This window comes from Narcine bancroftii, chromosome 4 (genome assembly GCF_036971445.1).
Source record: "Narcine bancroftii isolate sNarBan1 chromosome 4, sNarBan1.hap1, whole genome shotgun sequence".
NCBI classification, from domain to species: Eukaryota; Metazoa; Chordata; class Chondrichthyes; order Torpediniformes; family Narcinidae; genus Narcine; species Narcine bancroftii.
The window spans coordinates 93,103,983-93,130,740 of record NC_091472.1 but is presented as its reverse complement, the minus strand read 5'-3'; the positions used below and the strand labels follow the sequence as shown (position 1 = coordinate 93,130,740).

At 40.0% G+C, this 26,758-nt stretch overlaps 1 protein-coding gene across 9 annotated transcripts in view; it reads left to right on the top strand.

The window, feature by feature from the left end:
• LOC138760843 (parkin coregulated gene protein homolog) overlaps positions 1 to 26,758 on the top strand; it is a 314,744-nt gene that overhangs the window by 62,801 nt on the left and 225,185 nt on the right. The window contains exon 2 of one of the 9 annotated variants that reach the window (XM_069932053.1): positions 15,708 to 15,933. The exons of the other annotated variants lie outside the window; for them this stretch is intronic. Within the exon in view, the coding sequence (XP_069788154.1) occupies positions 15,790 to 15,933 (144 nt within the window). The 5' untranslated portion in view covers positions 15,708 to 15,789. The remainder of the gene's footprint in view (positions 1 to 15,707; positions 15,934 to 26,758) is intronic. 9 annotated transcript variants of the gene reach the window in all.

Genomic DNA, 26,758 nt, shown 5'->3' with positions numbered 1-26,758 from the left:
TTTAAATGACAATTTTAAAAAAATTTTTAAAGTTTTTAGAAAATATAGAATATAGGGCTCAATATAATAACAATAATACATTGAATGTAAAATCATAGAAAAACATTCATAAGGTCCAAAAAGAGGAGAGTCTTCCTTGTCCCAGCACTCCCTCCCCAGATTCGAAAGAAAAGGCGACAGACAGCAGGGAGATAAAAGGAAAGAAAATAGAAAAGAAAAAGCAATAGTACCAAGATTTGACAACTCAGAGTCACATCATTTTAAAAGTAGTAAATTCATAATAAGTATACTAATTAACAAATATCAAAATAAATTATACAATCTGGGCATTTATAATTTTAATTTAGATTTTCTTCTGGAGAAGTTAGCTTTTATAACAGCCAAATTTCCCAGAAGAAACAATTCCAGATCTAGAGGGAAGTACACCCACAAGAGTTTTGTCAACACTTCCCCCAATTCTATCCACAAAGGTCTTAATTTTCTGCATAACCTGGTGGAATGTAAAAAGGTACCAACATCTATACCACACCTAAAACACCTATCAGAAAATTCTCGTTTATTTTTGTATCTTTTTGAGGTGTGAGATATAATTGGTGCAGAAAATTATAATATCTAGAATTAATTAAGGTAGTCATACTATCTCCACATAGATCTGACCAGCATTGTGGATCGATTACAATGCCCAAATCCAATTCTCATCTCTCTCTTGATCTATGTGGTCCAGATTTTGGGCTTTGATCTTGGATCAGAGCATATATATATATTTGAGATAAACTTTGTTACATTCCTCTTTTGAATTAGAATTTCCGTGTCTGAGCACATTGGTAGGACCACTTTTCCCTCAAAAAAGGTGGCAATTGGTGATAGCAGAAGAATGTGTTGTGAGGTAAATTATATTTTTAACTCCCTCAAAAGACATAAATTGTTTCTGTTGATCATTACAATCTTCAAGGCATCTGATACCATGTTGGTACCAGGTAGCCAAGATTCTATTATCCAAAGTTGTGGGTATTAAACTGTTTTGAGATAGAGGCGTCTTTGAGGAAAATCCATTTTTTAATCCCACAAATTATTTAATTTTATCCAAAATATAAATTACTTTCAATAATGGGTTATTTGTTTTCCTTTTAATTAATTTAAAATTCCATTTATAAATAAATTCTTCTGCCATCTCCTCTCCTACCATGTGCAAACCAATTATAGCCCAGGATGGAATCGGCTCATTAAAAAATGCAGCAACAAAACAAATTAGTGCAGCTAAATAATATATATATATTATATATATAAATCCAGTCATTTTAACTCTCCCAATTTATAATCCCAGGTTAATTTATTTTAATAACAAAATTGATGCCTTGTGGCCAAGTTTGCAAATGATAGAAACATAATGCTAAAGAGTGATTATTGTGAAGAGTGTAAAGAGACTGCAGAGGGACTTGGACAAGTTGGGAAAATGGGCAAAGAAGTGGCAGATGGATTACAGCATAGGGAAGTGTATGGTCATGCACTTCAGTGGAAAGAATAAAGAAGTAGACTATTTTCTAGTAAAAATACAATGCTGGAGAAACACAGCCAGTCAAACAAAGTACTTTATATAGCAAAGATAAAGACGCATGACCATAGACTATTTTCTAAATGGGGAGAGAATTCAAAAAGTGGAGATCCCAAGGAACTTGGGAGTCCCAGTCAGAATTCCCTAATAGTTAACATGCAAGTTGAGTCAGTGATGAGAAAGGAAATTGTTTTCATTTCAAGAGTTTTAGAAATCAAAGATGTAACACCAAGGCTTTTCAAAGCATTGGTCAGACCACATTTGGAGTATTGTGAGCAGTTTTGGGCCTGATATTTCTGAAAGGATGTGCTGGTATTGGAGAGGAACCAGAGGATGTTTATGAGAATGATTCCAGAGATGGAGAGTTAACATATGAGGAACACTTAATGGTTCTGGGCCTGTACTCGCAGGAGTTTAGGAGGAATGGGGAGCGGGGGGGGGCGAAGGGTGAATCTCATGCAAGCATTCCAGATATTGAATGAGAAGATGGAGAAGATGTTTCTAGTCATGGGAGAGTTGAGGAACAGAATACAGCCTTGAAATAAAAGGACATCCCTTTAGAAGAGAGATAAGGAGAAATTTCTTCAGTTAGAAGGTGAATTCCTGGGATTCATTGCCACATACAGCTGTGGAGGGGAGGCCAAGTCTTCAGGAATATTTAAAGGTGAGGTTTATATGTTATTGATTAGTAAGGGTATCATACATTATTGGGAGAAGGCAGGAGAATGGAGTTGAAAGGAAAAATATATCAGGGATTATTTGAATGGCAGAGCAGATTTGATGTGTTGAATGGCCTAATTCTGCTCCTAAATCTTGTGATCTTATGGCCTAATTAATATCTCTGATGTAACATGGTGTAGAACATGGAGTTCATTGCTTATTTTCACAACTTTCCCTTCTACAACTTCAGTCATTGAAAAGGACGAGAATGTTAGTGTTGTGGAACAAGATAATCTTCAGTATTATTTTGAAACTACAATATACAATTTTTGTACACGTGTTGCTGAATCATGATTTGTGGAAGGATCTCCACCATACTGACAGGTGCCGTTCAAGCAAGTTTGCAACCACTCTCTCAGACCTTAGGATAAAAAATTAATGCTGTTGTGCCAGCAAATGTGCTCAATGAAAATTGTTTTAAGACCTGAAGATAAGTATTCCATTAATCCTGACTGAATGCTGCTAATACATATTAGAAATAACCGGTAAGTGCTCAAAACAAGATCAAACTCAGTAATCTAAAGCCATTTCATGGTTTCAATTCTGCAAATATAATCAGGCTTAAATTGAACTGAAGGTTGAGGGCTTTTAAGTAAAAACTTGATTAAATTAATTGAAAGGAAAAAGCTTTAAATCAACACAAAATATGATAATGCCATTGTGAATACAATATTTTACATTGTCATTTCATTTGAATCTTTATTGAGCTTATTAGACATTTAATTTATGAAGAAAATTGGCAGTTTTTTATTCAACATGTATCTTTAGTAAATAGTCTGAAAGACAGATGTGAGTACCTGATCAAATGCTCAACAAAGTCACAGCTATTATTACCAAGTGTTTTCAAAATGTGCATACCTACCTCTGAAAATCTTATCACAGAGATCATCAATATGTGAAAAGAAGTACTCGTATTTTACTTTAATATTTCTCTCAAGATATACTTTACATGAAAAATGTTCAACAAAATAAATCCTATGCATAATAGATTATTTCAACATGTTATTCTCCTGAAGCATTTGGAAGGCATGACATTATTCCTAGAATTTACTTTCTACCCTTCCATGCAGCAAGAATGTAAATTCAGAATCAAAGTGGTAATGAGATTATTCTACTGTTGTTGAAAAACACTTGTTCCATTCACAGAGTTAACCAAAATACTGCCTCGAAGGTGGCAAAACCTCCTGCTACAGAAGAAAAATAAAATTTCTGTGACTTGTCTGTCACATGATATTTCTCAGTCCTGATTTTTCAGAGCTTTACGGAGGGTGTACTACAGTACATTTCCCTGTATCCAAAGTTATAAATACCAAAAAGGTACATTTAATATGGCAACGGCTAATGCTCTGTGCTGTTTTGGGGTTTTTTGGTTTTGTTCCGATAACCGAAAAAACCCAAAAAACGAACAATGTCTAGTCCCAAGCATTTTGGATACAGGGAAATGTGCTGAGTAAATAAAAATTAAAACATTGCAATATCAATACTGATCAAATTATTTTTTTAACAAAGATAATATTATTCTCAATTTTTCTTGAGTCTTGTGATGTTGAGGCTGCATGGACAAGTTCAATTTGGCAGCAGTATTCTTGAAACTTTTGCCATCATTTTTTTGGCAGTGCACTCATGCCAAATAGAATGATCTCAGTACAAATCTGGCAGTTTAGAACTGACCATCTGTGAGATACTGTGGACCCTTGGCAGCAGCAGAAATGCACACCAACACAATTTGTATCTCTGTGGACCAATATGTTCTTCACTCTACTGTTACATTCAAGCCAGGGGATCAATGAGCAGTGCAGAAATATGCCTGAGAACAGGACCAGGCATAAATAAAAAATGAGGTGCCAACCTAGTGAAGCTGCAATTTAGAAAGTGCTAAATCACAAAACCAAATACAGCAGACACAGCTAAGTGATGCTGCAACTGATGGATCAGATCAAATCTCTACAGTCCTGTCAACCTAGAGACTGGTAGTGGTGAACAATGAAACAGCTAATGGAAAAAGGCAGCTCCAAGTACCTGCCCATCCTCAAGCATATAGTTTCTCAGGATGTCTGAAATATTCACAACCATTTTCACCCATAATTGCCAGGTATATTATCCATTATGCTACCTCCTAAGATTCTCACCATCACAAAACCCATCCTTCACTAAATTTGATTCATTTTAGATGATATTTAGATGATATTAAGAAATGGTTGAGAGCTCTGAATAGAGCAAAGGCTACAGGAAAGCATGAGCTCCAGGACTTGCAGTAGCAGCACCAACAACCAAGTTGTTACAGAACAATTAAGATAGGGGCAACTATCCAACAGCATGAAAAACATTATCCTGTTCACAAAAGCAGGACAATCTAGTTCATTCCTGACCAATTGGTTATAATTGTTCACAGGGCTATACCACATGGAAACAACTCAATTCATCCTGCTGACTGAGTTGCCTATCTGAGGTAGTCCTATTTGCCCATACTTGGCCCATATCCCTCTAACCCCTTCCTAATCATGTTCCTGTCTAAATGTCTTTTAGATGTTGTAATTGCACACAGATCACCCACTCCTGACAGCTAGTTCCATGCACACACTTTACAAATTGTGTATGAATGCATATCCTAAAGAACCTAAGAAATACAAACTGGACTTACAGAGGATTAGATTGGTAAGTTATTGAGCAGTTTTAACTTCCTGAAGGAAGAGAGCCACACTGCAGCAAACTGCAGAGCGATCATTTGAGACACATGGGAGGCTGTCAGAAGCACTGTGTGAAAAGGCAGAAGAGTGGCAAATGGACCCACATTGGGGTTAAATTGAGAGTTAACACATTCTACCTTATGCTCCTGACAAATTTGCTCACAAATGCAGGAAGGCTGGTAAATGGATTACCTGAGGCTGCATCTGAACCAGAGAGAACTGCAGGGCTGATGTGCTCTGATGAAACGTGACTTCAGAACTCCATTCCAGATTCATCAAGCCAGCTCGATGGCCTTATCTGCTTCAGAGCAAACAGAAGCTACTCCTTCTGGCAACACCTGAGGAGAGGGGTCTGTGGATTTACATCAGTGAGAAGTGGTGCACACATGTCTCCATTGTAAAGACGTTCCAAAATTCACGTTCCACCTTCGGAAAACAAGGGTGAAGCAATGAAGGAGCTTTATGATGCCCTCTGTGAAGCTCAGACATTCCACCCTGATGTTGCTGGGGTCTTCAGTGACGCCAACCTGAAAAATGTTTTAGCATGGTTTCAAAAGCATGTCCACTTTTCTACCGGATGAGAGAACACCTTGGTGTGTACAAAGCTGCTACTCACCCCTACACCTTGGTTTCTCAGATCACATGTTTGCCGAGCTAAGCTTGGCATACAAAACGATCAAAGCTAGTTCTTAAGGAGATCAGGATGTGGCGGGTAGGGATGGGAAACAGCAGTGTTACAGACTACGGTCTGGAGCAGTTTCAGGGAGGCAGCCACCTATAACAGTCATGTAAACATGGAGAAGTACATGAGCTCAGTGACTTGCATTAGCAAGTGTAATGAGGATGTCACAGAGATCAAATACTGTACCACCTGGGGGCTAAACAGAAAACATGGTTGGATGCAGAGGTCCATGCACTTATAAGACCAAATGATGCTGATTTCAGGACACGAGACAAGATGGCACTAAGATCAGCCAGGGCTGTACTCTCCACTGCAATCCAGAAGGAAAAGTGCACAAAAGATCCAGAGTCAGATGTGCGATATCGTCAGGACAAGGCAAATGAGGCAAAGGATCAAAACAATAACAGGCCATAAGACAAATAAGACTATGAAGACAACTTTGTGAGTCAAAGACATTGGCACCTCCCTTCTGAACTGACTGAACATCTTCTATGCACAGTTCAAAGAGAAGAACAGCCTGATGCCAAAAAAAGCTCCATCTTCTCCGATGAATGGGCCCCTTGCATTGCTGCAGCCAAGATGAGGAGAACGCTATCCAAGGTGAACCCACACAAGGCAGTGGGACCACACAATATACCCAGTCGGGTACTGGAGGACTGCCCAGACCAACTGATGAAGGTTCTTACGGACACCTTCAACATGTCATTGCAGCAGTCCATCATCTCTATGAGTTTCAAGACAGCCATATTTATACCAGTCCTAAAGAAGCCAATAGTAATAGGCCTCAATGACTACCACTCAGTAGCGCTGACCTCTACCATTATAAAATTCTTTGAGCATCTGATGGAACGCATCAAAATGCACCTTCCAGAGACACTGGATCCATTTCAATTCGCCTAAAGACAGAACCATTCCACTGGTGATGCTGTAGCCTTGTCCCTCTGCTCCATCCTATCCTACCTGGAGAATGACACCTCATATACCAAGCTGCTATTCATTGACTTCAGCTCAGTGTTAATCTGATTATACGCCAGAGGCTCATGGAGACGCTCTCCTTGCTAGGTCTCAACATCCCTCTATGTAACTGGATTCCAGAGATCCTAATTGGTTAACAGTAGAAAGTCAAGCACCATCACACTGAGTACTGGCACACCTCAGGGCTGTGCTCAGCTCAATCTTGTTCATGCTACTGACCCATGACTGCAAGGCCAGGTCCAGTTTCAGTAGAGTCATCAAGTTTACCAATGACACAACAGTAATTGGCCTCATTAGCAACAACAATGAATCACACGACACAGAAGAGGTGGAAAATCTTTTGATATGATGTTGGAATAATAACTTGAGTCTCATTCTGGACAAGAGAAAGGACATGATTGTGGACTTCAGGAGGGCTGGGGGGAGGAACACGTACGGATGGACGGGAGAGACGGATGGACAGACAGACGACGACGGACAATGCTCTCCACTGCACATTAATAGCTCGGTAGTAGAGAGAGCAGAGAGCACCAAGTTCCTTGGAGACAACGTAAGAAATTAACCACCCTGGAGACATAACAAACCTTCACTTGTCATGAAGGTGCAACAGCGGCTGCACTTTCTGAGAAGACAGGTTGGCAAGGCTACCAGCCACCATCCTGTCAACTTTCAAAGGAGCTCAATTGAAATCGCCTGGTCTGCTGCATCATAGCTGTTTCTTTGGCTTGGCTTCGCGGACGAAGATATACAGAGGGGTAAAAGTCCATGTCAGCTGCAGGCTCGTTTGTGGCTGACATGTCCGATGCGGGACAGGCAGACACGGTTGCAGCGGTTGCAAGGGAAAATTGGTTGGTTGGGGTTGGATGTTGGATTTTTCCTCCTTTGTCTTTTGACAGTGAGGTGGGCTCTGCGGTCTTCTTCAAAGGACGTTGCTGCCCGCCGAACTGTGAGGCACCAAGATGCACGGTTTGAGGCGATATCAGCCCTCTGGCTGTGGTCAATGTGGCAGGCACCAAGAGCTTTCTTTAGGCAGTCCTTGTACCTCTTCTTTGGTGCACCTCTGTCTCGGTGGCCAGAGGAGAGCTCGCCATATAACACGATCTTGGGAAGGCGATGGTCCTCCATTCTGGAGACGTGACCTACCCAGCACAGTTTGACCTTCAGCAGCGTGGATTCTGTAATGCCCCCTAAATTCACATTCCACCTTAAGCAATCCCTAAGTCACAAGTGTTCTGTGTTGGGTATTCTGTATTCTGCCATCCCGTTCTGTATGTGAGTGGAAGTGAAGGTTGAGAACCACTGCTCTCGACCCAATTGTTATTGAAATATTTTGCTTGAGAACAATTGCCATTGCCCCATTTCCTTTGGAATTATGAAACAATGCACATAATGAGCCAATTAGGTACAATTAAAACAGTGGTTTTCAAATCTTTTTATTTCCACTCACATACTGCCTTAAGCAATCTCTTATCAATCACAGAGCACTTATGGCATTGGAATGCTTAAGGTGCAATGTGAGTTTAGGGGACAGTTTGAAAACCATTGTGGTAGAGCATCACATCAGATGTCAATCCACAGGATCTTAAGGGTGACAGAGAAGATCACTGCGTCTTCCTCCTCCCACCCACCCCCCCCCCACCATGGATATGATCTACCGGGATTGTTGACTAAAGGGGGCTTGGAAAATCGGTGAGGACCCCACCACCCTAATTGCAGCATCTTTCAGCTACTCTCGTCAGGAAAGAGAGGAGCATTGGAGCCAGAACCATCAGGCTGAGAAATAGCTTCTTTCCACAGGCAGTGAGACTGCTGAACGACTGATATACTACTCAATCAAACCCTCCATGACTCCACTATTTAAGAATAATATTTATTTATTTTCACATTTATTTATACATACTGTGTTTATGTATCATTTTTCTATCTGTTTGTGAGGGCAAGAGAATGCTGCTTCATTGTGTTGTACTGGTACAATCAGATGATAAATGAACGAACAAAAAAATCACCAACATTCTCATCAAGATTATTAATATAAATAACAAACATCAAGGGATCCAGCACTAATTCCTGTGGTTTTCAGAGTAAGTACGAAACCTTGACCACCACATTTTGTTTCCTACTGTCAATCCATTTGTCTACATTGTTTATCTTTCAGATGGTGTCATCATGAATCTAATTCTCCTGTACCCTAGTCACCAATTCCCAGATACAATTTGTCAATATTACATAGCTCCTCACCCACCCATCCTCCTCCATCCTCCAATCATCTTGGACCAGCCCGTAGTTCAGAGAGCTGAATCCAAGATGAGATGTGAATGACTGCCCTTGATACTCCTATATCTCTTTCCCAATGGGAGCAGCTGAAAAATGCTGTGTGCAGGATGGTAGGGGTCCTCATCAATTTTACTTGCCTGCTTCAGATAATGATCACGGGAGATCACATCGATGGGGGGGAGAGAAACCCCAGTGATCCTCTCTGCCACTTTTATGGTCAAATTAAAACTCAAATAATATTTTGTAACTATAATAAAATAAAACTAAATGAGCAGAATGAACCTGTGCTTGTTATTCATAAAAAAAGATGCTAATTAGTTTTTCAAACGTGAAATAGCTTGGTAACATTCCAATATGATGAGTTAAACAAAAATTATGCAGATTTTGGGGTCAAGTTCAATTCACCAATGTGCTGGAGAAACTCAGCAAGTCACGCAGCATCCATAAGGAAGTAAAGGGTAACCAATGTTTTGGGCCTAGGCCTTTCGTCAGGACATTTCCTATAGATGCTGCATGAACTGCTGAGTTTTTCCAGCACATTTGTATATTGCACCCGATATGATGAGTGCCATGATTCCCAGTGATGGAAGCCCTCCAACCAGTTTTTTTTTTGGTTGAGGAAACTCATCATTCAGATCTTGCATATAGAACTGACATTAGTTGCCTATAAGACAAAGTAGGGATGCAATATCTGTTTCACACCCATTGCCAAACTGATTTGTGAAAGAACACAGCCGGCAACAGTTGAAGTTGACTTTTGGTATTCAATTTAAAAAAACCGTGGGTATTTCAAGAAACTTCTGGATTTTTCCATCGAAGAGGTAAGTTGGAGGATTTTTGATTTCTATGTTGTGGCGCAGGTTGTTATTTCTAGGATCCACATTGAAACCACAGGTGTTGCTGGCTGCCAAGCCCATTTCTTTTGAACGTGACTGATGGTAGGTAGTCAACAACTAACAAAGGCAATGCTTCCATTTGTTCCATATATTTTTGTATCAGATTGATTTTTGAAAGAATTTATAACACCACTCAGGTGTTCATAAATCAATTGTAAGATTTCATAACAATGTTTTACATTCCCTCCACTTAGCCCTGGCAATTTCTTTAAAAATGTGGTTTGATCTACTTTTGAGACAAATTAATCTTCAATGGAAAGATGCAAATAATATTTTAAAGTTTATGACCATCCAGAAGGGAACCATTATTTCAGTTTAATTCCCATGCACAGTTTATATGCCCCAATTTCAGACTGTTGTGATTTATTTTGAATGTATTTTCCTGCCTGTCCCGCATCGGACTGGTCAGCCACAAACGAGCCTGCAGCTGACGTGGACTTTTTACCCCCTCCATAAATCTTCGTCCGCGAAGCCAAGCCAAAGAAAGAAGATTTTCCTGCATTATTATGGTTCCCCATTTTTCCCAAGTGGCTCTGATTTACGGGTGTTTGAAAATGTTTCACCAATAGGTGGCCTACTCGATACAGTATACTCTTGTGATCTTATTAAATATCCCCTCCCCACCCCCATTTCTCTTAGTCACTCTCCCTGACCTAAACCCCTTATAAAAGTTCCAGGCTGTGACTGGTAGTGTAGCAGAACTGTAGGCCTGTGCTGCAAGAACAGTCTGAAGGGTTTTCTTTAAAGAACTTTCTGTATGCAAGCCTGACTGCTTGGTCTTTGTTCAGTGTCCTTGGCAGAGTATGAAAGAACCAGGACGGCAATGAACAGGCCCAGAGTGTCACTCAGCAGAAATAATAAGCCATTGTCTTCATTAAACAACCCTTGTTTTAGCAAATGAATCTCTGAAATTGTAAAAGAAGACTGGAAGGGAGTGCTTTAAAAAAATTACTGAGAGAGCTGTCTTTGTTTCACTTAGTTACAGAAGAGATTCATATTCAAATAGCCAATGGTTGTGAATTGGTTGTTCACACGTTCTCATGCACCCAGGATGGCTGTGATTAAAGCTAATTACAATGAAGAATGAAATTTTAACAAGAAGTACTCAATCACATTGTTGTTCATGCATGAAGCAAGTAGGTTTAACCAATGGGAGTGTGATTTTAAATGATGCAAGTGTTTGGAGAAAACTTAAGAGAATCTAATCACAAAGTGTAATTTATATCAGTTCACATTTAATATTCAACCTAATCAAATGGTGTTGTTTTTCATTTACAAAAAGTATAGGGATGACAAGCCATGTATGTATCACAAGTGTAATGAAAATAGAAAATGCTAGAAACAGTTAGGCAGTATCCTTGGAATGAGAAACAGTTAACATTTCGGATCAAGATGATTCATCATCAAGTAATACAGTGTAGAAACAGGCCCTTTGGCCCAATTTGCCCACACCGACCAAAATGTCCCACCCACGCTAGTCACATCAGCCTGGTTTTAGCCCATATTATTCTAAATCTATCTGTGTATCCATTCAATTTTTTTCTTAAACATTGCAAGAGTACTTCACACAACCACCTCCTCTAACAGCCTGTTCCATACACTCACCACCCTCTTGTAAAAAAAAAGTCAGCCCTCAGGTTCCTATTAAATCTCTCCCCCCTCACCTTAAACTTATGACCTCTGGGTACCAATTCCCCTACTCTGAGCAAATGACTCTTCTATCACCCAATCTACTCCTCTCATGATTTTGTATACCACTATGAGATGAAATCTCATGTGCTCAAAGAATGAAGCCATGGCCTGCTCAACCTCTCCTGTGAAAATCCTCGTGAATCTTCTCTGCATCCTCTAGTTTGACAGCATCTTTCCTGCAGCGTGGTGGTCAAAACTGAACACTATATTTCAAATGAGGCTTCACCAACATCTTGTACAACTGCAATATGACCTCACAACTTCTATGCTCAATAATTGAAGCCTTTTTGACCACAGTATCTACCTGTAATGCCACTTTCAAGGTACTAGGTACCTGTACTCAATGATCCTTCAGCTCTACAACAATCCCCACATTGCTACCATTTACTGTGTAGATCCTACCTATGTTAGGCCTCCCAAAATGCAACACCTGACATTTCTCTTCATAAATTTCATCAATCACTTCTCTGCCCACTTGGCCAACCAATGAAAATCCTGTTGCAATCTTTGGCAACTGTTTTCACTATCTGATGTACATTTTCATCTAAGTTGTTGATATAGATGATAAACAGCAATGAATCCAGCACACCACTGTGGCACACCACTCATCACTGGCCTCCAGTCCAAAAAAACAACTTTCCACCATTATCCTCTGCTTTCTACCATGAAACCAATTTTCTATCCCGTCTGCTATCTCACCTGGGATCCCATATGATCTCACCTTCCAGAGCAGCGTACTGCACTGAACTCGGAGAAAAAAAATCAAGTTATTGTTTAGTATCAGAGAAGATGGATACTAAAGGGCAAAGGGAATATCCCTCAAAGGGTGAGAACAAATTAATTAATACAGCTATTAGAGTAACAGTTAGGATTACGTTTATTTTGTATGTCTAATGTATTAATAATAATGTCTGTCAGATATGCCCAGCAGATTAGACAATGTTGATAGGTCTTTGGCTTGGCTTCGCGGACGAAGATTTATGGAGGGGGTAAAAAAGTCCACGTCAGCTGCAAGCTCGTTTGTGGCTGACAAGTCCGATGCGGGACAGGCAGACACGGTTGCAGCGGTTGCAGGGGAAAATTGGTTGTTTGGGGTTGGGTGTTGGGTTTTTCCTCCTTTGCCTTTTGTCAGTGAGGTGGGCTCTGCGGTCTTCTTCAAAGGAGGTTGCTGCCCGCCAAACTGTGAGACGCCAAGATGCACGATTTGAGGCGTTATCAGCCCACTGGCGGTGGTCAATGTGGCAGGCACCAAGAGATTTCTTTAGGCAGTCCTTGTACCTTTTCTTTGGTGCACCTCTGTCACGGTGGCCGGTGGAGAGCTCGCCATATAACACGATCTTGGGAAGGCGATAGTCCTCTATTCTGGAGACGTGACCCATCCAGCGTAGCTGGATCTTCAGCAGCGTGGACTCGATGCTGTCGACCTCTGCCATCTCGAGTACTTCGATAGGTTGATAGGTAGTTAGACTGAAATTTGAGGAACAACACCACATCTTCTAAAAGGAGTATATTTCAGTTTTCAGGACTCATTCTTTAATTTAAATTCTTTAACTTTAGCTGTCTCACTCTTATTATCTGTACCAGATCGGATAATTTCTGGTTGTAAATATTTTGACTCATTTTATTTATCAGTAGGTATCATCTCATGTGCTGGGTATGCCTCTTATTATTAGCTACACATTACACAAACAAGAAACATAATCTTAACTGCTATCCTAACTACAACAATAATTAATTAGCTCTCACATTAAATAGATATTTTGTTTGTCCCCTGCTTCTCTTCTGCTAAAAACATATTTTCTCACTTTCCAAAGGTGAAGGATCTTGGGCCTAAAATGCTACATCTTCCAGCATCTGGAGGTTTTTTTGAATGTTACTATGTCATAGCATCTATTTATTTGGATATCTTAATTTGGTTGCAATACCCTTGTTGGTGGTGGCTGATCTCTCTGATTTTATTATCTTCTGCACCTTCACAATTGAGTTCTCTAATAACAACCTCCCTCTAGTTGGTAACTATCAGACATCTATTTGCAAATATATTTGATAGTAAAGAATGATCTTTGGAGCACATATCTTTCCTGTAACTGGAAGATCATATTTCCTCCCATGTAACATCACCTGACTGCTTCGTCTCTGGTTTGCTCCCTATGAAATCCTTGAAAAGCTAACCACATCGTTCACATTCCCACATCCTGACTCTGGAAATAGTTGCAAATGATTAGCTCAAAGCTTTCTTGAAGAGGTACAATGTTCCCACTGACTGATGACCACTGAAAGTAGAGAATAATAATTTTGGATAGTATTGAGAACTTTGGGGCCATACATTGGTAGCAGACAGAAATCCTGTATAAGCAATGTAAGGAGCACACCACCTCATGAACTACCCACCTACCTCCCCCTCTCTGCATTGGCTGTGGAAGAATCTATTGTTTCCTCAAGAGCCACCTCAGAACCCATAAAATCAAAAGGGAAGCAAATCAATCTTGATCCTGTGGAATTGCTGAGAAGACACCTCTTGTCCATGTCTTTGTGTTTCTAAATTCCTTTCAACACTTAAGTCAAATATTTGTAAACCTTGCCACTCTGAAAATCACATCTACATTTGTTCAGGGTTAAAAAACATTTGTTCTTAAATTCTCATCATTCCTTTAAAATTGCCTCCCATCCATTTCTGTAATTTCTTCAATTTTTAAAATATGCTCAGGAATTCCTATCACTGCCACCCACAAAATTTTATTTTTTTAAATGAAGCAGCATTGTGGAAGATCCTTCCAGTCTGTGGAACCTGTGCTGCCCAAATACACCAAATTAACCTACCAGCCCTATGTTTTGGAGGGTAGGAGAAAACACATGCAGGTCACAGGGAGAACATACAAATTCCTTACAGATAGCAGTGGATCGTTGGCACTGCCATAGTGTTGTGCTAACCCCAACACTAACCATACCACCCACCTCTCCATCTCTCTCATTCCCTTGATTCATTTTAGACATTGCTTAAACCTTTTTTAACCAAGATTTTTGGTTGTCTGCTTTATATTTCCTTATGTTCGATAAGTGCTGTGCTTTATTAAAGACAGTACATCAATAAAAGTTCTTGTTCATTGTCATCCAGTAGTAACTCAGCATCTTACAAATACTGGTATTATGGTTCAAGTCCCATTCCAGAGACTTGAATATAATATTAATGTTATTGTTGTTGTTGTTCATCCTTCTTAGTCGAAGATGACCATGGTCTCAAAGTCAAATGGAAGATTGGTGCCTGTGGGTCTGGAGGTGACTGGTGAGGCCAATCTGGGTTCTGAAGGCTTGCCCACATGTGGGACACGTGGGTGGGTGCTGTTGTAGCAGTACATAGCACGCTTTTGTTATGCCTCAATAATACACCTGACTTCAGGTGCACAGGCTCCTGTGGTGATCTCGCTGCACTAAGCTGGACATTTGAGGGTAAACGTCTCCCATGTGTTGATGTCGAGACACAGGCCTTTGAAGGATGCTTTGAGGCAGTCTTTGTAACGTTTCTTCTGCCCCCCCCCCCGACTGAACGCTTGCCCTGACACAGTTCTCTGTACAGCAGCTGCTTAGGCAATTGGCTGTCTGGCATTCTGACCATATGTCCAGCCCACCTGGCTTGAGCTTTTCAGCAGGAGGGTGTAGACGCTGCAGATTCCAGCACATTCCAAGATTTCCGTGTCGGGGACTTTGTTTCTGCCACCTGATGTGGAGGAGTCTGCGGAGACAGCTCAGGTGAAAGTGGTTGAGCTGTTTGGCGTGTCTGCTGTAGACAGTCCAGATCACGCTGGCGTAAAGAAGGGTGGTAAGGACCACTGCACAGTAGACCTTCAGCCTAGAGGTAAGGCTGAGTCCTCTCTGCTCCCAGACATTCTCACAGAGTCTCCCAAAGGTGGCGCTGGCTTTGGCAATCCTGTTGTTGATCTCAGCATCTATGTTCATTACGTGAGAGAGTATGCTGCCCAGGTAGGTGAAGTTGTCAACTGCCTGGAGGTTCTGGCCCTTCTCCGTGATGCGTGGCTCCTAGTATGGCTTTTCTGGGGCAGGCTCATACATAACTTGGGTTTTTTTGGTGCTGATAATGAGACTGAAGTTGTTGGAGGCTTGTGAGAAGCAGTCCATTTCACACTGCATCTTCTGCTCTGTGCTGGTGTTGAGTACGTGGTCATCAGGAAGCTTCTAATGACAGTCTCTTGCACCTTTGTAACTGCCTGCAGGTGCCTGAGGTTGAACAACCTGCTGTCAGTCCTGTACCTGACATGGATTCCTTCTTCGTAGTTACGGAAGGCATCTGTCAGCATGGCAGAGGATACCATACTGAACAGAGTTGGGGCAAGAATGCAGCCTTGTTTGATGCCATTTGTCACTGGGAAGGCCTCCGACACATTGCCATCATTCATTTATGTTAGTACTCCAGTGTTGTATGGAGGAATTGATGTGCTGGTAAGGTCCCATCCTTCAGATGAAATTTTAAACAGTACACATTTGTTTGCTCAGTTAGATGTAAATGATCCCATGGTACTACTTCAAAGAAATACTGCAATATTTTACTCCAATCTGTCTCTTTAAACTAGCTTATTATTGAGTTATTATTGCATTGTAGGTCTTAGCTCCTGGAAGAGTGTTATATGAAAAAGTACAAATGTGTTTATTTTCATCTATCTTTCTAAAAATATTTGTTCACCTTGCAAATCACATTCATGTTTTAAAGGTGGAATCATTTTCCCATTTTTGAACCTAACTAATGCCTTACCAAAACACCATAGTAATGTAAACATACTCAGATCCAAAATCACATCAATGATCAATGTGACTGCATTTTAATTTCATCTTCTAATTCCTCCACTGCAGAATTATGCTGCTTTTATATCATCGAGTGGTTATCTCTCTCTGGCAGCAGCTCTCTTCAATAAGGAGGCAGTATTGCTGCCTTCAGCAGCATTAGGCTGTACCTCAAGAGATGCTCATCATCATGCAATACAAAGAAATGTGTAACTGGAACAAACCAAATGCTGCTGTGGATCACTTTATCTCTCACCCATAAAAATGCCACATGTGGGGTTACTTTGCAAGATAAGAGTTCACGGTGTTGCAGTTAACAGCATGGATAGAGAAGACTGGCAAACTAGCAGGAAGCAGCAAATATATATAATATTTTCAGAAAATACAACGTAACTGATGAAGTGCCACAGGAATCTGTACTGGGACTGCAGCTGTTTTTTAATATAAATTAATGATTTGCATTTGAGAAGATTCTTAAAGTATTTCTTAAAGCAGGCATTGACTGGCTTGGTGTCCCTGATGAATTCACCCCAGTCTGAGCTCTTAATAAAGTTGGGCCTTGGGTGTTGGGGTGGTTGATAATTTTTGCAGCACTAAAGAACCATACGTGTCATGGTTGTTGGCAGCTTTCTGAGGCTTCACCATCTGTTCTTTAAATCCCAGGTTTTCTGCTGGATCTCTGCCATCAACTGCTTGTAATGCTGTTTCTTTTCCCTTGAGGCAGCATTGTGCATCTTGGAATGCCATAAAATTGCAGCTAATTTGCTCTTTAATTTTCTGGCCATTCTTATGAAACCAGAATGATTCTTCTCAATGGTTAAGCCAAGAGACTCTCCACAGATACCAATCATGATGGTATCAGGGCAGCAGAGAAAATCTAGATGTGTCATGGATCCTGTAGGCTGGGAATAACAAGTTGTCTGAAAAGAGCTGCCTCCCTGGGATCCCTGAGAGCTTTGACACTGTGTGGCAGCACTTCCATTGATGCTGATATTTTGACACTAGAGTGAATTAGGATGGTGGTCATTCTAGCAGTCATTGATACCTATCATGCCATTGACATTGCAAGTATCTTTGTGCTCCCTCGCTTAGAAATGACATAATCTGGTTGCCATTGCATGGATTAGAATGTTGCCATGACATTGTGTGCTTGCCTAGCTGTCTGTTCATAACAACAAAGTCATGTCAATTGGCATTTTGCTAAGAGAAGGATCCTACTGGGATTTGGCTTTACTCACTCCTTCCTTCATTTTGAGGAAGGAAACAAGTGTATTGCATTTGGTAATAGATAAATTGGGAGAAGTAGTGAGCAAATTGTGTATTATATGGGAAATTGTGAAGTTGTTTGCTTCGGAAGGAAGAGTGATAAAACTAAAATAAATTATTATTTAAATGGAGAAAGACTAAAGAAAGCTTGAAATATAGAAATTCAGGAACATTGTGCATGTAGATGTAGCAGATCATTGAAAATAAACATTAAATATATGCTTTTATTTCAAGGTGTTTGGAGTGTAAAATTCAAGATGTCTTACTTAGTAATCACATGAAGAGAACTTTTTACAGTTTTGATCCCCATTATTTAAGTATAAATATCATATAATCATATAGATAAGAGAAGTTTCAATAACATGATTCATAGTTTGGCAAATTGTTTTATAAAGAAAGATTGTATAGGTTAGTCTTGTGCTCAATGGCACAATGGAGTTTCGAGCAATCTTGTTGAAACCTTTAAAATTCTTAACAGGATAGATGGTCAAAAATTGTTTCCCTTCTGGGAGAGTCTAGGATCAGAGGGCATGGTCCAAGAAAAAGGGATAATCATTTAATACTGAGAAAAGGAAGAATTTATTTTCTCAAACTTTGGGAGTATTCAGAATTCAGTTCCTCAAAAAAGAGTATTGAATCCTTGAATCTGTTCAAAGCTTAGAGAAATTTTTAACCAATAACAAGAATCAAGAAGTATGAAGATGAGACAGGACAGAAGATGAGGGAATTTTGAATGGCCATGATCTTACTGAATGGTGGAGCAGCCACAAGAGCCAAACAGCCTACTCTTATTTCTTTTTTGTGTGGCCTTCCACATTTGTTCGTTTATTATCATCTGATTGTGCATATACAACCCGACAAAATAACGTATCTCCAGACCATAGAGCACACGCATCGACACACAGTGCACTCTACACAAAATGCACATATACAAAGTGATCCAAAATAAATATAAAAAATAATTTACAAGTTTCTAGAATAGTTTATCAGTTTCAATGCCTTTGGGAAGAAGCTGTTTCCCAGCCTGGCATTCCTGGTTTTTATGCTCCTGTACCTTGAAGGTAGTATCTTTGTTAGGAGCTTGACAAGGTTCGATTTGTCACCAAAGACTCTTGAAAATTTCCACAGGTGTACCATGAGTGCATTCTGACTGGCTGCATCACTGTCTGGTATAGAGGTGTCAATGCACAGGACAGTAAAAGGCTATAGAGGTGAACTCGGCCAGCACCATCATGGGCATTAGACTTCACTCCATTATGAGCATCTATAAGAGGTGGTGTCTCAGTAAAGCAGCCTTGATCATCAAGGACCTTCATCACCCAGGCCATGCCCTCTTCTTACTGCTATGATCAGGAAGGAGGTACTGGAAGCTGACGCCAAACAGCCAAAATTATAAAAACAGCTTCTTCCCATCTGCCATCAGATTTCTGAATGGATAATGAACTACAGACACTTTCTCGCTTTTTTTCCTCTTCTTTTGCATTAATTTATTTTCTTTTAAAAAGTGTATTTATGGAAATGTAATTTAGAGCAATATTTGAACTTGTACTGCACAACACTGCTGTTGCAAAGCATCAAATTTTGTGATGCATGTTCATGACAATAAACCAGATTCTGATACTGTGGGCTGGATGGTAAGTGTCCTCAATGATTCTCCCGGCCCTCTTTAAGCACCACTCCCTGTGGATATCATCAATAGAGGAAAGGGAGAATCCATTAATCTTCTCAGAAGTTTTCTTTCTTCTTTCTTTGGCTTGGCTTCACGGACGAAGATTTATGGAGGGGTATGTCCACGTCTGCTGCAGCCTCGTTGGTGACTGACAAGTCCAATGCGGGACAGGCAGGCACGGTTGCAGCAGTTGCAAGGGAAAATTGGTTGGTTGCGGTTGGATGTTGGGTTTTTCCTCCTTTGTCTTTTGTCAGTGAGGTGGGCTCTGTGGTCTTCTTCAAAGGAGGTTGCTGCCCGCCGAACTGTGAGGCGCCAAGATGCATTGTTGGAGGCGATATCAGCCCACTGGCGGTGGTCAATGTGCCAGGCACCAAGAGATTTCTTTAAGCAGTCCTTGTACCTCTTCTTTGGTGCACCTCTGTCTCGGTGGCCAGTGGAGAGCTCGCCATAGAACACGATCTTGGGAAGGCGATGGTCCTCCATTCTGGAGACGTGACCCACCCAGCGCAGTTGGGTCTTCAGCAGCATGGATTTGATTCTTGCGGACTCTGCCAGCTCGAGTACTTCGATTTTGGTGATGAAGTCATTCCAATGAATGTTGAGGATGGAGCGGAGACAGCGTTGATGGAAGCGTTCTAGAAGCCGTAGGTGATGCCGGTAGAGAACCCATGATTCGTAGCCGAACAGGAGCGTGGGTATGACAACGGCTTTGTACACGCTGATCTTTGTGTGTTTCTTCAGGTGGTTGTTTTTCCAGACTCTTTTGTGTAGTCTTCCAAAGGCGCTATTTGCCTTGGCGAGTCTGTGCAGAGAACAAAACAAAGGACTCTACATCACCTTTGTTGACCTCACCAAAGCCTTTGACACCGTGAGCAGGAAAGGGCTTTGGCAAATACTAGAGCGCCTCAGATGCCCCCCCAAGTTCCTCAACATGGTTATCCAACTGCACGAAAACCAACAAGGTCGGGTCAGATACAGCAATGAGCTCTCCGAACCCTTCTCTATTGACAACGGCGTGAAGCAAGGCTGCGTCCTCGCACCAACCCTCTTTACTATCTTCTTCAGCATGATGCTGAAACAAGCCAATAAAGACCTCAACAATGAAGACGCTGTTTACATCTGGTACCGCACAGATGGCAGTCTCTTCAATCTGAGGCGCCTGCAAGCTCACACCAAGACACAAGAGCAACTTGTCCGTGAACTACTCTTTGCAGAGGATGCCGCTTTAGTTGCCCATTCCGAGCCAGCTCTCCAGCGCATGACGTCCTGTTTTGCGGAAACTGCCAAAATGTTTGGCCTGGAAGTCAGCCTGAAGAAAACTGAGGTCCTCCATCAGCCAGCTCCCCACCATGACTACCAGCCCCCCCACATCTCCATCGGGTCAGCAGTTTTAATCACCCTCCATACTGACATTCGATCTGATGCTATGATGCAGCTAACCAAAACAATCTCTATTGTTCTCCTGCAGAATGTGGTTAGGAAGGGAGCCCAGTAACCTTGCACTCAAACTCCTTAGGAAATGTAGGTGTTGCTGCACCATTCCTGACTAATGAAGAGGTGTTGGGTCCAGAATAGGTAGGATGATTGTTCATAAAACTCACCATTTTAAATATACAATGCAGTATGAATAGAAAACAGAAGTGGCACTTCCTCACAATGAAGCTCATCTACTGTCGGGTGCTCACACTGTTAAATTTTCCCTTGGTAAATTCCTGAAGCATTTTTGCTGTCGAGTAGATATGTGCCTTCAAAACAAGTGAATATTAAATTTGATGTAAACAATGTTATCTATATTAATTGTTCGACATATTTGTCTAACTGCAATTGAAGTCCTGCTCAGCATGCATACATACATACAGACAAATAAACTCGGATTGTGAATTGGTTCTCATTCATTGTCTTGCGTCCAAGATGCTATAATTACCGCTAATTACAATGATGAATTAAATTATAACAAGAGCACTCAATCAAATTGTTGTTCATGTTCAAAACAAGCAAGGTACAATTTCAGTAATTACCAACAATTACCAAGTGTTTAGAGAAAGCTTAGTAAATCTGATTAAGACAAAATAAGTATAATAAATCATTTTGTCCTGACTTTAAGGGCTGATCAGTTGTCTTTTTTCTCATCCTGATTTTCAAAACAGGACTTACTGACACTAGTACAAAAAAATGAGTTGATTACGGGGCAAGGCAAATAATTGAGCTTACAGGAACAAAAGTTAAAAAAATCAGAACTTGAGACTGAAACTGCAGGAACTTTTGATCAAAAAAAGAGGGTAATTATTTCAGAGCAACATTGTGAACAGCTGCATATGATGTGTATGAAATCACTTTCACTAACTTACAATGACTCAGTCACAAAGCATGATTGCCCTAAGTATCTTCTTATCATTTTGGCTGAGAAAAGCATTGTCTTTATATGCTGGGATATTGAGAACATGTCTCTGGTAGTTCTGCATCATCTGCTTCAAAAAGACATCTACTATTTTGGTGCACAAAAAGAGGAAGGTGACGTTCTAAATGACTATCAGGTAGTGGCACTTAGGTCTACTCTGATGAAATGCTTTGGTTATGGAGCAAATCAACTCCTGTCTCAGGAAGGACCTGGACAAACTTCAATTCACTTATAGTCACACCAGGTCAATGAAAGATGCTATCTTGCTGGTCCTACACTCTGTGTTAAATCACCTCGTCTACAAGAACACCTGCTTCCAGGCTATTGTTCATTGACTGCAGCTCAACATTCAGCAGTACAACTTAAGATCAGCCGCAGGATCTAAGACTCTTCACAGGATCCTCAATTTCCTTGTCTGCAGACCCTAACTGTATGAAATAGCAACATCACCTCCTCCTCCTCACTGACCATCATCACAGGAGCACCTCAGGGCTCTTTGCTTAATCCCTGCTCTGTTCCCCATATGTTGATTATTGTGTAGCCAGATTCCGCTCCAACAAAATATAAATCCATTGGCAACCCTACCATTGCTGGTAGAATAGTAGAAAATGATGAGTCAAGATACACAGTGGAAATTGAGAATCTGAATGAGTGGTGCCAGTACTACAACCTTGCTCTTATCGCCCACAAGACCAAAAAGCATTGCAGATTTTAGGAAAAGGAGGCCAAGATATCACACATATCTGCATTGATGGGATGGCATTGGAGAGGGTTAGTAGCTTCAACTTCCTGAAAGTCCACATGTCAGAGGACCTCTCCTGGGCAACTGCGAAGTACACCAATGTCTCTATTTTCCAATATGTTTGATGAGATTTGGCAGGTCATTGAAGTGCTGAGTTCCTCCAGCATTTCGGTGTGTTTTTACTACAATCACAGCATCTACAGACTTTGGTGTTTCATGCAGTAATTCAAGTGAGCAGGAATACAGAAAGTAGCAAATATAGTCAGGTCCATCACAGGTTCTGACCTCCTGTCCATTGAGGACATCTATGTGAGCACTGGCTCAAGAAAGCAGCCAACATCATAAAGGACCCCATAACCGTGGTTGCAACTTCTTCTCACTGCTACCTTCAGGAAGAAGGTACAGAGACCTGAAATGCAGGTTCAACAACAGTTCTTTTTCTAATGGCTATCAAGCTCTTGTACCTCCCCTTACTATCCAAATCATAATCTACATTGGCACCACAAAAGGATCTGTCTGCACTATTGCATGATTTCCTGAACTTTTTTTTCTTGCAGAAACTATAATTGTGAATATTATCTATCTTTTATATTTGTTATCTATTTCTGTACTAGGGTGATTTAATGTACTTTTTTGAAACAGAAGCACCTGTTGGCCTACAGCAAGTAAGAATTTCAGTGCATATGTACATTGTACTTATGTGGATGCCAATAAACTCATGATCATCTCTCCCTGGTCTTCACTTGGTATTGGGTTAGAGAGTGAACAGAGTGTGTCACTGTTTGTGTGTTGTGTGAACAAGGTTCCCAACACCAAGGCAATAAATCTTCAGGTTTGGATTTCATTCTTGCACCCTCTTGCCAAATATGTTTTCTTTTATTTAATCTGTATATTTCCCACAGCAAATTTTTCAGAACCAGGGCTGACCAGCAATGCGGTGTGATGCAGAGATTTATCATGAATAAATCCTAGAGTCGGATAAAACTGCTGAGGGTCGTAGAATCATAGAATTCCCAACACAGAAACTGGCCCTTGAGCTCAACATTCATGCCGAGTTCCATTTGCCTTTGTTCAGCTAATATCCCTCTAAACCTTTCCTGTCCATGTAGTTGTCTAAATGTCTTTTGAACATTACAATTGTCCCAGGTTCCATCACTTTCTCTGGAAGCTTGTTCCAAATACCACCCACCTTTAATGTAAACAATTTTCCCCTCAAGCTTTCCCCTTTCACCTTAAATCTGTCCCCTCTCATGCAGCCCCTCATGATTGAACAAACGTCAAAGGTCTTTAGTGAACTGATGACACTCCAGGAAGAAAGGTTCCATTGGAAGAAGAAGTTGAGTATCACTACAAAAATGAGAGATTGTGTAGCGGACCAGTCATCAAGGGAGCGATCATTGTCAGAGTGGGCTGAGTCAGAGTGGGCCATGTCAGAGTGGGCTGAGTCAGGGGGGGCGTGGCAAGATGGCGTAGGGAACAGACGTGCCTTCCAGACCTCTCCTGACTCTGATTTATTGTTTTGTCTTTAAGTGCCAGTTAAAGTTCTTTTAAAAGTTTATAAATAATAAGAGGTGTTGGATTAGTGCCTAATGGTTTATATGCAAAAAAAGGTAAAAGAAAACATCAACAGACTGTTAAAAAACTACATTTTCCGAAATTGTCCGAGCCTACTTGTTTACAAGAAGCCAGGACTCAGCGTAGAATGGATCCAGAGGAAGATGTACAGAGTTCGGCATTGAAACTCCGTTTTAAGCCGGTGAGGCTCTCTGAAGGTCGCACTCAACAGCTTTCAGAACAAAGGGCTGGACGGGTGCCAGTATTTCACACAATGGCCACTGTGAGTGCTGTTACTGAGACTTTGACAGTTGAATCAGCTGGGGTGCCACCAGCTGGAGAGTTAAAGAGCTGTCATTCGACTGCTACAGTGGTGGCGCTGCAAAATGCATCTTCAATTACAACGGTTTTTCCAGACATCGATTCAGTGAAGATGATTAAAGAGATTTGGCTTAAAGATAACCCTGATCTTCAGTCTCCTGGCATTGCTGGGGGGACTTTGAGAGGGATTTTTATACGAAGTCAAACTGCTAGAAACGATACTAAATTAAGGGAAGGGACAGAAGATCCCGTGGTCTCTAAGGAACAGCAAGACCCCATTATGCCTGAATCTACTTCTGTTGAAATGTCTGTTAAGGATCTTGAAGATAAGATATATTCTGTATCGAGTCACTTAGCTAATTTTGTGAACCTGTTTATTTCCAAGATTAATGCGATGGCGGAAGTCATTAATGGAGCTTTTAAGCTTGAAACCATTGAAAGATTTGAAATGTGTGATCAAGGTTTAGTTGATGCACAGGATCAACTGCAAGATGAAAATAGAATAATTGAAACATTGCAGATCCAAAATAAAAATTTAGCAAAAAAGGTTGATTATTTGGAGAATCAATCTAGATGAAACAACGTGAAAAATGCCAGAAGGCATAGAAGGACCAGATCCAAGAAAATTTTTTACTGAATGGATTCCATGAGTGTTAGGACAGGATAAATTCCATGAAGGTTTAATACTGGAACGTGCTCATAGAGTTTTAAGAAAAAAATCTTTTTCAGGACAGAATCCAAGATCTGTTTTGATCCGTTGTTTAAACTATTGTGATAGAGAGACAAATTTACGTACAGCTATTAGAAATGCCCAGCAAAATAGATCTCCTTTGATGGTTCAGAATAATCCTGTTTTCTTCTATCAAGATTTGAGTCAAGAAATTATGTTTCAACGACGCGAATTTAATTCTGTGAAAGAACGGTTGTGGAAAAAAAGACATAAGGCAACATTCAGGTATCCTGCGGTATTGAAGATTTTTCAGGATGGAAATCAGCCAAAGTTCTTTGACAATCCTAAAGAGGCTATGGACTTTGCTCAGTCTTTACCAATCATGCAGTTTCATGAACGATGTAGTCCTTCAAGGTCTCCAAAGAGAGTAGAGATGTAAGGTGGGATCCAGTTTTTTTAAAAGAAATGGAAGAAATGGTGACCGAAGTGGTAACGTTGATTTAAAAAAATAAATCTTTTATCTTTTTTTTGAGAAGAGTTTAAATAGTTTAAATAATGATGATAGTTTAATGAAATGGGAGTTGGGAGAGGGAACTGGGTGGGCACTAGTTTCCAGAAGTCATCAGCTACCTGTGAGTTATCTCACACCCAATATTTTGGGGGAGTTACCGCTTTGGGCGGTTTAAACAGGAGGAGGTAGTTGTGACCTCTGACCTGTTTTTTTTTCTTTTTAATTTTTGGGTTAAGAAGTGAAGGTTTTTTTAATTATTTTTTTTAAATAAATAATTTTTTTTAACTCTTTGTTTTCTGATTGTAATTGAGAGGGAATTAGGAGGTTTTTTTCTCTCCTTTTTTTTCTCTTTTTTTGGGGTTTTTTTCCTCTTTTTTCTTTCTTTTTTAAGCGGATGATGTCACAAAAGATAATGAGTCAAAAATTGAGGATGTTGAATTAGATGAAGAGGAGGATGAGGGGAAAGGTGATAAGAAGAAAAAGAAGAAAATTAAGTACAAATACATTGAGGGAGAAGAGTTTAATAAAATTAAATTAATTTCGATAGAGAATTTTGAAGATGTTATAAATGAAGAATATGGAGAATTTTATAAGAGTTTGAACTTTTTTTCTTTTTTTTTCTTTTTTTATATAAGGGGAGGGGAAGGGAATAAAAAGTTTATCTGATTGTTTTTCTAAGGGATGTTTTTGTTCTCGATGAATTATAAAAGAAACTTGGTATTAATGGAAATTCTGTATTTATGTATTATTAATTATGATTTTTTGTATAACAGATATGTGGTTGATATATGATTTTAATATTTGAACTTAGTTTTAAAGTGGATTTCATTTGTTAAATACATGTATTATGTTTGATTTAAATATATGTTTAAGGGTATTATTTTAGTATTGATTTTTTTTTGTTGTTAGTAATTTTTTTTGTTGTTAAGTTTTATCCTTTTTTTTGTAAGTGGGGTTTTTTCTATTTTATTCACAACATTGTTAATTAATTCCTCACTCTTTATTTTGGGGGGAGGGTTGGACTAATTTTAAATTAGATGATTAATGTTGTGTTATAATTATTGGGGGGGTTAATTTGTGTAGTTTAATGATGTAGTATTCTAATTTTTATTATCTTATTTTTTATTATTTCTTTAAATGTAATTTTTATTTTATTCATGTCATAAAATTTTAAATAAAGTTTAAAAAAAAAAAAAGAGTGGGCTCAGTCAGAATGGTAATAGGCTTCGTTGAGAACAGGTAAGAGGCGAGGAATAGTAGGAAATGAAGTAAGAAAGAGCCATCTTATTCGAAAAACAAATAGGATTCAGCAGGTAGATACAGGTAAGGGCAGTTTTAGATATCATATTTTTTTT